General features: G+C 34.4%; 1 protein-coding gene across 4 annotated transcripts in view; it reads right to left on the bottom strand.

The window, feature by feature from the left end:
- Positions 1–14659, bottom strand: part of Txk (TXK tyrosine kinase) — a 65734-nt gene that overhangs the window by 30878 nt on the left and 20197 nt on the right. For all 4 annotated transcript variants that reach the window (XR_007110520.1, XM_047566614.1, XM_047566613.1 and 1 more), the window contains one exon: positions 12461–12515. Coding sequence is in view for 3 of the 4 variants with exons in the window: in XM_047566614.1 (XP_047422570.1) it covers positions 12461–12515 (55 nt within the window). In the remaining variant the exon portion in view is untranslated. The remainder of the gene's footprint in view (positions 1–12460; positions 12516–14659) is intronic.

Genomic DNA, 14659 nt, shown 5'->3' with positions numbered 1-14659 from the left:
TATGTTGCCTACAAGAGACTCACCTCATAGAAAGAGATACCCATAGACTAAAGGTGAAAGGATGGGGAAAAACATACCATGCACATGGACTCAGCAAAAAAGTTGGGGTATCCATCCTCATTTCAGATAATGTGGACTTCAAGCCAAAGTTAGTCAGAAGGGATAAAGGAAGGACATTTCATACTGCTTAAGGGAACCATAAATCAGCAAGACATAACAATCATAAATATCTATGCCCCAAACAGTGGCTCATCCATCTATGCCAAACAAATCCTTCTCAATCTCAGAAACCAAATAGACCACAATACAATAATACTAGGTGATTTTAACACACCTCTCTCACCACTGGACAGATCTTCCAAACAAAAATTGAACAAAGAAACCATAGAACTCAATAACACAATCAATAATTTAGACTTAATGGACATTTATAGAATATAACATCCAACCAAGAGCGAATACACTTTCTTCTCAGCAGCACATGGATCCTCCTCTAAAATAGACCATATATTATGCCACAAAGCTAATGTTAGCAAATACAAGAAGATAGAGACACTACCTTGTATTCTATCAGATCATAATGGATTGAAGTTAGAAATAAATGAAAGAGTAAAAAACAGAAACTACTCCAACACCTGGAGATTAAACAATATGCTATTATATGATGAATGGATAACAGAAGATATTAGGAAGGAAATTTAAAAATTCTTAGAGGTAAATGAGAACAAAGAAACATCATATCAAAATCTCTGGGACACTATGAAAGCAGTACTTAGAGGAAAATTTATTTCATGGAGTGCATTCAATAAAAGAAGTAAAACTCAACAAATAAATGACCTAACACTACAGCTCAAAGCCCTAGAAAAAGAACAGACCAACACCAAAGTAGTAGAAGACAGGAAATAGTTAAACTCAGAGCTGAAATCAACGCAATTGAAACAAAAGAAACAATACAAAAAATTGACAAAATAAATAGTTGGTTCTTCGAAAAAATAAACAAAATTGATAAATCCTTGGCCACACTAACAAAGAGAAAACCCAAATCACTAAAATTCGAAATGAACAAGGAAATATCACAACAGACATGATTGAAATACAAAACATAATTAGAAACTATTTTGAAAATCTATACTCCAACAAAATAGAAAACTTTGAAGACATCAACAGGTTTCTAGAGACATATGAATTGCCTAAACTGAACGAGGAGGACATACACAATTTAAATAGACCAATTTCAAGTAATGAAATAGATGAAGTCATCAAAAGCCTACCAACAAAGAAAAGTCCAGGACCAGATGGGTTCTACAAAACCTTTAAAGAAGAGCTCATTCCAATACTTCTCAAAGTATTCCATAAAATAGAAGAGGAGGGAACCTTCCCAAACTCATTCTATGAAGCCAATATCACCCTGATACCTAAACCAGACAGAGACACATCAAGGAAAGAAAATTTCAGACCAATATCCTTAATGAACATCGACGCAAAAATTCTCAACAAAATTTTAGCAAATCGCATACAAAAACATATTAAACAGATAGTGCACCATGATCAAGTGGGTTTCATCCCAGGGATGCAAGGTTGGTTCAACCTCAGGAAATCAATAAATGTAATTCACCATATCAATAGACTTAAAGTCAAGAATCACATAATTAATCAACAAATGGGCTAAGGAAATGAACAGACACTTCACAGAAGAAGATGTACAAGCAATCAACAGATATATGAAAAAATGTTCAACATCCCTAGTAATAAGGGAAATGCAAATCAAAACTACCCTAAGATTTCATCTCACCCCAATTAGAATGGCGATTATCAAGAATACAAGCAACAATAAGTGTTGGCCAGGATGTGGTGAAAAAGGAACACTCATACATTGCTGGTGGGGTTGCAAATTAGTGCAGCCACTCTGGAAAGCAGTGTGGAGATTCCTCAGAAAGCTTAGAATGGAAACACCATTTGACCCAGCTAACCCACTCCTTGGCCTATACCCAAAGGACTTAAAATCAGCATACTACAGAGATACAGCCACATCAATGTTCATTGCTGCTCAATTCACCATAGCCAGATTGTGGAACCAACCTAGATGCCCTTCAGTTGATGAATGGATAAAGAAACTGTGGCATATATATACAATGGAATATTACTCTGCAATGAAGAATGATAAAATTATGGCATTTGTAGGCAAATGGACGAAATTGGAGAATATCATGCTAAGTGAGATAAGCCAATCTCAAAAAACTAAAGGACAAATGATCTCGCTGATAAGCGGATGAGGACTATAATGGGGGGTGGGAGGGGTTAGCATTAAGTTTAGGGTTAGTTTAGGGTTAGGGATAAGGAGAGCGTGAGAATGAAGGAAAGAAGGACTGTATAGAGGGAAAAGAGGGGTGGGAGGGGTGGGAGGGGTGGGGGGGAAGGGAAAAAAAAATAAACATCATTGCCCTATGTAAATTTATGATTACACAAATGGTATGCCTTGACTCTATGTACAAATAGAGAAACAACATGTATCCCATTTGTATACAATAAAAAAAAATCACATGATTATTTCAATAGATGCAGAGGAAGCATTTGATAAAATACAGCACCCCTTCATGCTCAAAACACTAGAAAAAATAGGGATAGTGGGAACATTCCGTAACATTGTAAAGGCCATCTATGCTAAACCCATGGCTAATATCATTCTAAATGGTGAAAAACTGAAAGCATTCCCCCTTAAAACTGGAACAAGGCAGGGATGCCCTCTTTCACCACTTCTTTTCAATATTGTCCTTGAAACTCTGGTCAGAGCATTTAGACAGACCAAAGAAATTAAAGGGATACGAATAGGAAAAGAAGAACTCAAACTATCCCTGTTTGCTGATGATATGATTATATACTTAGAGGAACCAGGAAATTCCACCAGAAAACTTTTAGATCTCATAAGTGAATTCAGTAAAGTAGTGGGATATAAGATCAATGCACATAAATCTAAGGCATCTTTGTACATAAGTGATGAATCTTCAGAAAGAGAAATTAGGAAAACTACCCCATTCACAATAGCATCGAAAAAAATAAAATACTTGGGAATCCATCTCACAAAAGAGGTGAAAGACCTCTACATTGAGAACTACAGAACACTAAAGAAAGAAATTAAATAAAACCTCAGAAGATGGAAAGATCTCCCATGTTCTTGGATAGGAAGAATTAATATTGTCAAAATGGCCATACTACCAAAAGTGCTATACAGATTCAATGCAATTCCAATTAAAATCCCAATGATGTACCTTACAGAAATAGAGCAAGAAATTATGAAATTCATCTGGAAGAATAAAAAACCCAGAATATCTAAAGCAATCCTCAGTAGAAAGAGTGAAGCAGGGGGTATCGCAATTCCAGATCTTCAACTCTACTACAAAGCAATAGTAACAAAAACAGCATGGTATTGGTACCAAAATAGACAGGTGGATCAATGGTACCGAATAGAGGACACGGACACAAACCCAAATAAATACAATTTTCTCATACTAGACAAAGGGGCCAAAAATATGCAATGGAAAAAAGATAGCCTCTTCAACAAATGGTGCTGGGAGAATTGGAAATCCATATGCAACAGAATGAAAATAAACCCATATCTCTCACCATGCACAAAACTAAACTCAAAATGGATTAAGGACCTCGGAATCAGACCAGAGACCGTGCGTCTTATAGAAGAAAAAGTAGGTCCAGAGCTTCAACATGTCGGCTTAGGACCAGACTTCCTCAACAGGACTCCCATAGCACAAGAAATAAAAGCAAGAATCAATAACTGGGATAGATTCAAACTAAAAAGCTTTCTCTCAGTAAAGGAAACTATCAGCAATGTGAAGAAAGAGCCTACAGAGTGGGAGAAAATCTTTGCCAATCATACTTCAGATAGAGCACTAATCTCCAGAATCTATAAAGAACTCAAAAAACTCAACACCAAGACTACAAATAACCCAATCGACAAATGGGCTAAGGAAATGAACAGACACTTCACAGAAGAAGACCTACAAGCAATCAACAAACATATGGAAAAATGTTCAATATCTCTAGTAATAAGAGAAATGCAAATCAAAACCACCCTAAGATTCCATCTCACCCCAATTAGAATGGCAATTATCAAGAATACAAGCAACAACAGGTGTTGGCGAGGATGTGGGGAGAAAGGTACACTCATGCATTACTGGTGGGGCTGCAAATTAGTGCAGCCACTCTAGAAAGCAGTGTGGAGACTCTTTAGAAAACTTGGAATGGAACCACCATTTGACCCAGCTATCCCACTCCTTGGCCTATACCCAAAGGACTTACAATCAGCATACTACAGAGATACAGTCACATCAATGTTCATAGCTGTTCAATTCACAATAGCCAGAGTGTGGAACCAACCTAGATGTCCTTCAATTGATGAATGGATGAAGAAACTGTGGCATATATATACAATGGAATATTACTCAGCCATAAAGAATGATAAAAATGATGGCATTTGCAGTCAAATGGATGAAATTGGAGAATATCATGCTAAGTGAGATAAGCCAAACTCAAAAAACCAAAGGAAGAATGATCTCGCTGGTAACTGGATGATGACACATAATGGGGGGTGGGAGGTGTTAGTTTTAGGGTTAGAGTTAGGGTTAGGGAGGGGGGCAAGAATGGAGGAAGGAAGGACTGTATAGAGGGAAAAGAGGGGTGGGAGGGGTGGGGGGAAAGGGAAAAAATAACAGAATGAATCAACCAACATTACCCTATGTAAATTTATGATTACACAAATGGTATGCCTTTATTCCATGTACAAACAGAGAAACAACATGTATCCCATTTGTTTATAATAAAAAATAAATAAATAAAATAAAATGTTCCTCAATTAAAAAAAAAAGAAACTGTGATATATATACATAATGGAATATTATTCAGCCATAAAGAAGAATAAAATTATGGCATCTGCAGGTAAATGAATAGAGTTGGAGAATATCATGCTAAGTGAAATAAGCCAATCCCAAAAAACCAAAGGCCAAATGTTTTCTCTGATAAGTGGATATGATACATAACAGAGGCATGGGCTAAGGAATGAATGGAGGAAGGATGGATTGTGTAGAGGGAAATGAGGGGTGGAAGGAGGTGGGGGGAAGGAAAGATAATGGAATGAAACAAACATTATTACCCTATGTACATGTGTGATTACACAAGCAGTGTGACTCTACTTGGTTGTACTTGGGGTACAACCAGAGAAATGAAAAGTTGTACCCCATATGTGTACAATGAATCAAAAAAAAAAAAAACGTATCTGTACGTTCTTCTGGAGACTCTGATAAAACTGAACATTGCTTTCAAATAATTTTGAACGTTAGACTTTCAATTCGTATGTTTCCTATTATAAAAAGTTTTGGCCTCCCTGGATATGCTTATGTTTTCCAAGCAAGAAAATTCTTGGAATCGCGGCAGAAGCCTCATTCTCTGATCAAAGATTCCCAAAGAATCTCCTATAGCCATTTGAAATGATAAAATTTAGCTTTCATTGAATTCCTACAGTGTTCAAGGATTGTGTGTATCGTAAAGATATAAATGATAAAGATGTAAAAAGTGAAGGTGCATGTTCAGTTTAGATATATGTACAATAGCACATACACTTGTGGTATATGTAATATGCAGATAATAAAGTTGCACATGTAATGGTCTCCTCATCTAAAGTTTCAAAGTAGAAAGAATACAAACAGTATTTCCTGATCACGAAGAACAACAGTAGAAATTCACAACAAAACCCCAAATAAAATGCCCCTACCACCTATAGATTTTTAATTCTCTTTTATATAATTGAAGGAAATTAAAACAAAAGTGAAAATATCCAGAAGATAATAAGGAAACATCATATATGAGAACCTTTGCTGTGCATCTCTAGCAGTACTCAGAAATAAATTCGGTCTTATTATTTATACTAATAAAAAAGAAGTAAAAATAAGCATATCCAAGTTAGAGTTATGAAATAAATCCAAGTACAGAAGAAATAAGTTAATAAAGATCAAAGTAGAAGATAATAAATCATTTTGGAAAGTATGATACAACTAGTAATTAAGTTCAAATCTGACTGCTCAGGGAAACAACAGATAAGCTGCTAAAAACCTAATCTATAACTAATGACAAAAATCTGTCAAAAATAAGTCATAAGGTACAAATATGCAAGGATCCAGAAAAATATAAAACTTTACTTGACTCTATACAATAAGTTTGAAAACTTGAATGAAATGGATAGTTAACTAACAAAACATAACACTTATTAAAATTTAATCCAGGAGAACTCAAAGTTTTGATGGACCTATTAATTTTAAAAATGGATGTTTTTAAAGAGCTACATTTAAAAACTCCACAGTTACACATTTTGATATACTAAACCTGAAAAAAAGTACACAGATTAAACTAGTTAAGAACATATGAAAAGAACAAAAAAGCTTCTAAATTTAAGAACAAAGAGAACTTATTATCAATACCAACCCAACTGTGCACAATAGAAAAGTACTGACCAGTTTACATCAACTTAGATCACTTATCTTAACACAAAAAGTCTAAATAAAATGTAAACAAATCAAATCCAAAAGAATAATACACCATGACCAAGAGGGCTCACTATAGGCATGTAAGAGAAAGTCAACATTGGAAATCTCATTAATATAATTTGGCATATTGGTAGATCTGAGGGAGAAGAAAAAAATCACATAGACATCTCCAGAAAAGTTTAAAAGGCATTTGACAAACTCCAACTTCTAGTATCACTTTTTAAAAATTCTAAGTAAAATAGGAAGATATTTGTGCTTCCTTAACACAATAGCATTTACCCTAGTCTCAAGTCCTTTATTATGCTTTATGTGGAAATCATTCCAAATAATGTCAAGAGAGAAAAAAAAATCACGCCCACTAACAACACTGGTATTTATACTCTCCTGGGAACACTAGCCAATGAAATTGAATGAGGGGCAAAAATTAGAAGTACTGCATTAATATTATAAAAGAGTAATTGAAATAATCACTATTTGCTGCTGGTAGGATCATATATCTGAAATCCAAGACAATCAACTGAAAAACTACCAAAATAATGAGAATTTCCCCAACATTATCAATTACAAAATTAATTCACAGAACTCAAAAGCTCTCATAAATCAAAGCAAGATATATTCACTTATAATAGCAACACAAAAGATAAAGTACCCTAAAACACACTAAAAAATAAATGTGCAAGCTACAGAAGAAAAACTTTAAAATGCCTTTTAAGAATACAAAAGTGTTTGCTTTTCTCATTAGGTATCTGATCCATCAAAACTTACTTTGCTTGAGATAGAGATCTAATATTTTTCTAGATCAACAATCAGTATGTGGGTCCTAGAACAAATTGGTCTCCAAATACCATTGATTTGAACTGCCTGAAAAATTTCCCTAAATTAATTTGTACATTTATTGCAACCAACAAAAAAGTAATTATGAAGTTCATATGGACAAAAAAAAATCAAGATCGAGAATATTTCTGAAAAAAGAATAATAACGAGGTAGGCTAACCACACCAGAGAAAGCCCCAGTATTTACAATACTGCAGCAAAAACCCATGGATGGAAAGACTGAGCAAGGACACCAAGTAAAGTCCAGACAAAATACGAAATAGGAATTGTGTTTATGAGGAAAGTGCAATTCAAATCGATGCAGAAAGATGGACATTTGGTAACCATCTAGGAAAAATTAAATTTGGTTCCATGCCCCACTTCTTACACAGGGAAAAAATAGGAATGGATCAGAGATATCAATACACAAAACAAAATCATTAAAGTAGCAAGAAATATAAGGGGTTTTGTTTTGTTTTCATAACCCTGGAGTGGGGAAGATAATTCTGACACAAACTCTCAATTCTTACAAAAATTTGCCTGATAAATTCAAAAATACTTAATTTAAATATTATTCATGCCAGAAAACCATAAAACAATTGAAAAACTGTAGTAAATATTGCCACATCACAAAGATTCATTTCCTTAATATAGGTCCTACAAATTCTGAGAAAAGGATAAGAAACAGAAGATTGCAAAGGATATGAACAGTTTACAGAAGAGGAACTAAAAATATATAAAATTTAATATATGAATAATATTTAACATCCCCAGAATAAGAGAAATGCGAATCAAATCCACATTGACATGAGGTGTCAAAGCGCAAAGATCCAGATGTTTCTTATAAACTGCTGGCTGGAGAGGTTATGGGAAACCAGATACTCTTCATTTCTGGTAGGTATACAAGCTGATACAATTTCCACAGAGGGCACGTCAGTCTATGAAAATCAGAAATGTACATTCTCTTTGTCCCAGAATTTTACCTTTGTGATTTATCCCACAAATACAATCACATAAATGGAAAAAGATGTGTGTACAGGTTACCAATGGCAGCATTGTTTTAATATAAAAATATATATACTTCTTTATTTCCATAATGAAATGTGATACATCCAAACTAAAGAATACTATTGCAGATATAAAATGAATGAGGACACTTTTTTATACAGAAATGGAAAGGTTCTTAGTGTGCACTGTTGGGGGGAAAGTAATATGTAGAAGGTTAGATATATATTATGCTGCATTTTGTGTAAAAATAGCAACACAACAAAATATATTTGTACTTGCTTGTGCATGTATTAAATGTCATAAAGGACACAAAATAAATTAATGGTAGTTTTTCTACAGGGAAAGAAATTGGGAGCTTAGGGACAGGATGCAAGAAAATTTCAAAATCTTGATTTTGGTCCATATGAACATACTGAATCTTGAAATACAAGAGAAACAAAAATTATAGGATACTGCTATGAATGATTTATATAATAAATTTGAAAACAAGTATAAAATAGGCAATTTTCTCTGTAAATATAAATTATCAAACAGTTCAAAAAGAAAAGGAAGTTGTCAGTAGTTAAATATCTACCTGTTTTCAAAGGTATCTTTTGTATCAGAGAGAGGAAACAAACAATTAAAAACATAACTACTTTCCAATACAAACTACCCCAGAGATGGAAAAACAGACAAAGACCATCCCAACATATTTTACGATGCCAGTATAATCTTTATACGAAAACCAAACAAAGAAATTGGAAATTTGCAAGTCAGACTTGATTTTGTACATAATAGGACAAATGCTAAATTTATATTAAGGAAATATAATTAAGGACAATATTAAGGAAACCCAACCCAGAAAGAAATATTTTAAATGCTTAATCCAAGCATACTTTTACAACTAAAATTTAGACAATATATAAATTAGAAAAATATTTTAAGACATATAGCAAAAATATGTATCCTTGAACATTCCATTCATTATACATACACACATTTTAGATGGATTAAAGACCAACACGTGCAAAGCAATTCTGTAAAACAGATATTTAAATGAAAACACCTTTTAGTTCCAGAAGGAACTGGGCTTCTTATACTAACAAAAAAGTAGATTACAGATCATAAAGGAAAATATTGAGAAATTTGACTGCATTAACATTTTCAAAATTCTCTGTAAAATAAGACAACAGCAAAAAGTATTTTAAAAAGCAGGAAACCAGAAGAAAATGTTTGCAACATGTTACACACAAAAAGATTGATATTCAAGATGTATTTTTAAGATATATACTTATAAGTTTAAAAATCAAATACACTGTAGAAAAATAAGCAAAGGATATTAATGGACACGCACAGGAGAGTAAGTCTAACTGGCCAGTAGACACAAGAAAAGTTATTGAGTGGCACTAGTAGTCAAGGGAATCTTCATTCCTTAAAATTTATACAATGTCTGGGATTGAGGCTTAGCTCAGTGGCAGAGAGCTTGACTAGTATGCTCAGTCCTAAATTCAATTCCAAGTACTGCAAGTAAAATAAATATAAACAATTTCTTATCCAGTGAATTAGAAAAAAAAAAAAAGTGTGAAATTACCAACGGCTGGCAAGAATGAAGGGAACCAGTTTATCTCCTTCCCTGTAAGAGTGCAAATTAGTACAACTACTCTGAATTGTGGCTTGAAAATATCCAACAATGATAAATCTGCACATACCTAAGACCAAATAATTCCATTTCATCTTTGGGTGCAAGATGATATTAATAAGGAAGTGCCTTAGAGCTCCATTTTTAATAGTAAGACTTTAGAAACAATTTGAATAATATTAACATTGGGCACATTTGATACATTCATATGATAAAATACTATAGTTAATGTACTTGACCTATATATATATCTAAATGAACAAAATTTTAAAACATGTTTAATAAAAAAATCAATGAACATATGATATTTATGTCAGATGATAAAACATAAAAAAGACTATTGATTTTTATGCATATACCTAGAATATAAAAATATAAACACAACAACAAAATGAGAACACACCCATCTATTGAGATTGTCTCTGGAGAGTGGAGGACAAAAAAGATGAGGGAGTGGTCTTCAACTATATCTATAATGGTTCAATTTTTTTAGAAATGCCATGAACCAATTTTATTGTATGTTACATCTATCTGGCGGGGACTGCTACATAATCCTGTTCTTGACTCTGTCAGAGAGATGGGACCTTCATCTCATCAAATCTAACTTCCTTCCAGAAGCAGAAGCTCTTGAGCTGGATATGCACATCCCCTGATTTGAATGCTACACACTGTCCTATCTGTGACCAGCTTGCTTACCGCCAACTTTCTCTTGGACTTTCCTCCTCTCATCCTGCCTGTCATAACATTTTAATACTCCATGTTGAATTTACTAACATCACTCTACAGAAGGCTGCCTATGTGACCATGCCAGGGTTACAGAGCTGATTCTTTCTTAGTCACATTTCAAGATTTCCTCAACATCCAACAGAGTGTATAATGACACAATACCTCTAATCTAGTTTCTAGTTTTGACTCTGTGTTTCCCCACAGTTAATGTTTACCGACAGTTGGAAATTTAACTATATGCAGTTTTGTTTTGGTTTGACCTAAATGAGTAGTTCTGATCTGAGTTCGATATTTTGTCTACCCTACTCTCCCCTTAATTCCAAAGAATGAAGAAACTACAAAACTGTGTACTTTTCTATATTTGCATTTTTAATGAGTGTAAGTTTGTTAGGTTAGAGAGTATATTTGCTTTTGCTGCAGATGTTATATGGGCAACTCAAATACAGACTCTACAGGCAGAAAGTATGTTAGAATAAATGAAGGAGTCTCAGTACATTGGAGTTGAAATTGTTTCAGGAGAAATATATTTCTGAAATTATGATGAAAGTTAATAGAAAATATGATCTGACATAAATATATGTGACTTACCAACTTACCAAGAAACATGTAATAGGGATGAAGTTGTAATAAGATTTTAGAATTAGAAAGAACAAAAAGCAAGACACCTTTTTATTGGTTAAAGTCTTCATAATATGCCACTCATACTTCAGATAGAGCACTAATTTCCAGAATCTATAAAGAACTCAAAAAACTCTACACCAAGAATACAAATAATCCAATCAACAAATGGGCTAAGGAAATGAACAGACACTTCACAGAAGAAGACCTACAAGCAATCAACAGATATATGAAAAAATGTTCAACATCTCTAGTAATAAGAGAAATGCAAATCAAAACTACCCTAAGATTTCATCTCACCCCAATTAGAATGGCGATTGTCAAGAACACAAGCAACAATAGGTGTTGGCGAGGATGTGGGGGAGAAAGGTACACTCATACATTGCTGGTGGGGTTGCAAATTAGTGCAGCCACTCTGGAAAGCAGTATGGAGATTCCTCAGAAAGCTTAGAATGGAACCACCATTTGACCCAGCTATCCCACTCCTTGGCCTATACCCAAAGGACTTAAAATCAGCATACTACAGAGATACAGCCACATCAATGTTCATAGCTGCTCAGTTCACAATAGCCAGATTGTGGAACCAACCTAGATGCCCTTCAGTTGATGAATGGATAAAGAAACTGTGGCATATATATACAATGGAATATTACTCCACAATGAAGAATGATAAAATTATGGCATTTGCAGGCAAATGGATGAAATTGGAGAATATCATGCTAAGTGAGATAAGGCAATCTCAAAAAACTAAAGGACGAATGATCTCGCTGATAAGCGGATGAGGACATATAATGGGGGTGGGAGGGGTTAGCGTTAGGGTTAGGGTTAGGTTTAGGGTTAGGGATAAGGAGTGTGGTAAGAATGGAGGAAAGAAGAACTGTATAGAGGGAAAAGAGGGATGGGAGGGGTGGGGGGAAGGGAAAAAAATAATGAATCAAACATCATTGCCCTATGTAAATTTATGATTACACAAATGGTATGCCTTGACTCCATGTACAAATAGAGAAACAACATGTATCCCATTTGTATACAATAATAAAAAAAAACTAAAAAAAAAAGAAGTCTTCATAATACACCTCTCTCAGAAATTCTGAAATATTCCAATTTATTCATCACTACAATGAATTACCTCTTGTTTCAATAGACGTTCTGCCTGATTTCTGGTAATGTTCCTATGGTACCACCTGTAAAAGCAACACAAATGATGTTTAAATTTTTTATTTAAAACTCCCCCCGCCTCAAAAAAAAAAAAAAAAAAAAGAAATAGTACTCTATTTCCTTCATTGTGAAGAGCTTACTTCAGGGGTTGGGATTGTGGCTCAGGGCAGAGCGCTTGCCTAGCATGCATGAGGCACTGGATTCAATCCTCAGCATCATGTAAAAATAAATAAATAAAATAAAGGTATTTGGTCCATCTACAACTAAAATTTTTTTTAATTAAAATAAAAGATATTCATACAGTTAACAGAACTTGATTTCTCATATTTATAAATTTAACTTATTAGGTTTCTAGGATCATTTTAAAGACTTACACAGGGCTTATTACAATTGTGAATTTGCCCTGTCAAATATGTAAAGAATTTAAAAAGATAATTGAATGTATTCAGTTTATTAATGCTAATTACATGTCTCAGGAAATTTAATTAACTGAGCTTATAAATACGACTGATTGTTTAAGGACATTTAGTATGTGGAGTGTGAATAAAGGAAATTGTTCTTATTTAAATTTACAAATACATGCTGAGTCAAGACTTACATGCTGAGTTTGTGAGCTTACAAAAAAGTTAGGTTTTTGTGTTGTAATATTGATAATTTGAGTTTACATTTAAGGCCAAGTAGGGGGCTGGAGTTATAGCTCAGTTGCAGAGTGCTTGCTTTGCATGCACAAGGCCCTGGGTTCAATCCCCAGCACCACAAAAAAAAAAAAGCCAAGCAGGCATAAATCTCTTCATGCATGCAGGTTCCCCTGAGACATCTGAAGTGCACGTTGGCAGGGCATATTTTCCCCACAGCACCCCTGATGGTCTCTTACCTTCCCTGGCCCTTGTGTCTTCCCAACTCAACATCCCCAAGCACATTATATCCTCTTCCTGTTGTTTTCTCCCACAGTGTCCTACACTTTTCCTTCATAACACTACAATTTAGAATCATATATTTGTTTTTGAATTTAGGGTTGTTTAATGTCCCCATGAAACTGTAAGTTCCATGAAGGCAGGGAAGGTTCTGTGTGTTCCATGTTGTATCTCCAGGGCTGAGAACCACTAACCTTTGATCCATCCTAAGTGTATAATAAACACATAATTAACAAATAAAGTGATTTTGGGGGCCAAAGTAACAAAGGCAGGCTGTGCACTTACAACAATATGCAAGGTGGGCCAAAATGTAAATGCCTTTCCCATTTGTTCCATGGAAATAATGATTGCTAGAATGTAAAGACCATTTACTATATACCATACAAAATAGGTATAATTGTCCCCACTTATTAGATTATCAGAGGTTCAGAACAGTCAGAGACATTAGGCAACTTTGCCTAGAATCAAAGAAGTAGCCAGTGGTGATGCCAGGATTGGAGCCAGTTTGCTCCATGTCTAAGCTCATATTTCAGTACTTCGACCTGGGGCGGCAATCCTTGTCCTTATACTTGGCACATAGGTAAGTGACAAGTAAACTTTGTGATTAATAATGATACCTATTATGCCTATATTTTAACAAGTTTGTTTTTTTTTTTTTTTTTTTTTTTTGTGGTGCTGGGGATTTGAACCTAGGGCCTTGTGCTTGCAAGGCAAACACTCTACCAACTGAGCTATATCCCCAGCCCTACAAATTTTTTTTAAAGCAATAAAGTTAAAAGTCTTCCCAGAATTAGAGTGATTGATAAGGATGATTTTCAAAAATCATATAAATTGAGGCCCCAAAACATGAAATGGCAATTGTAACCCCAGAGTTGATTCAAATGATGTGAAATCTACAATATAAATAAGTGTTGCAGCCAGAGCCCAAGCCTGTTCCAAACAATGGTTACAATGAGCAAATTAATTAACAAAAAGAAAAAGAGTAACAGTGCTGAGTAAAAAGTGTCCATTCACTACCCACAAAGCCTTGTGTTAGACACTGTCACAGAGGACTCCTTTAATCTTCCAGAAAATTCAAACTGGGATGAAAAACAAATTTATTTTTCTTATTTTTTATAGATGATTTCCATCCAAAATCTGTGACATGGCCTTCTAAAACACCTTTTCTCTTGGTCACCTTCCACATGGGGTGACAGGCCTGCATGAGGCATGCTTGAGTAACTATAGATAGTCGTGAAGCTGTTTTCTAAGGAAGG

Source organism: Sciurus carolinensis, chromosome 10, assembly GCF_902686445.1.
Source record: "Sciurus carolinensis chromosome 10, mSciCar1.2, whole genome shotgun sequence".
In the NCBI taxonomy this organism is placed as follows: Eukaryota; Metazoa; Chordata; class Mammalia; order Rodentia; family Sciuridae; genus Sciurus; species Sciurus carolinensis.
This window is presented reverse-complemented; position numbering and strand designations above follow the sequence as displayed.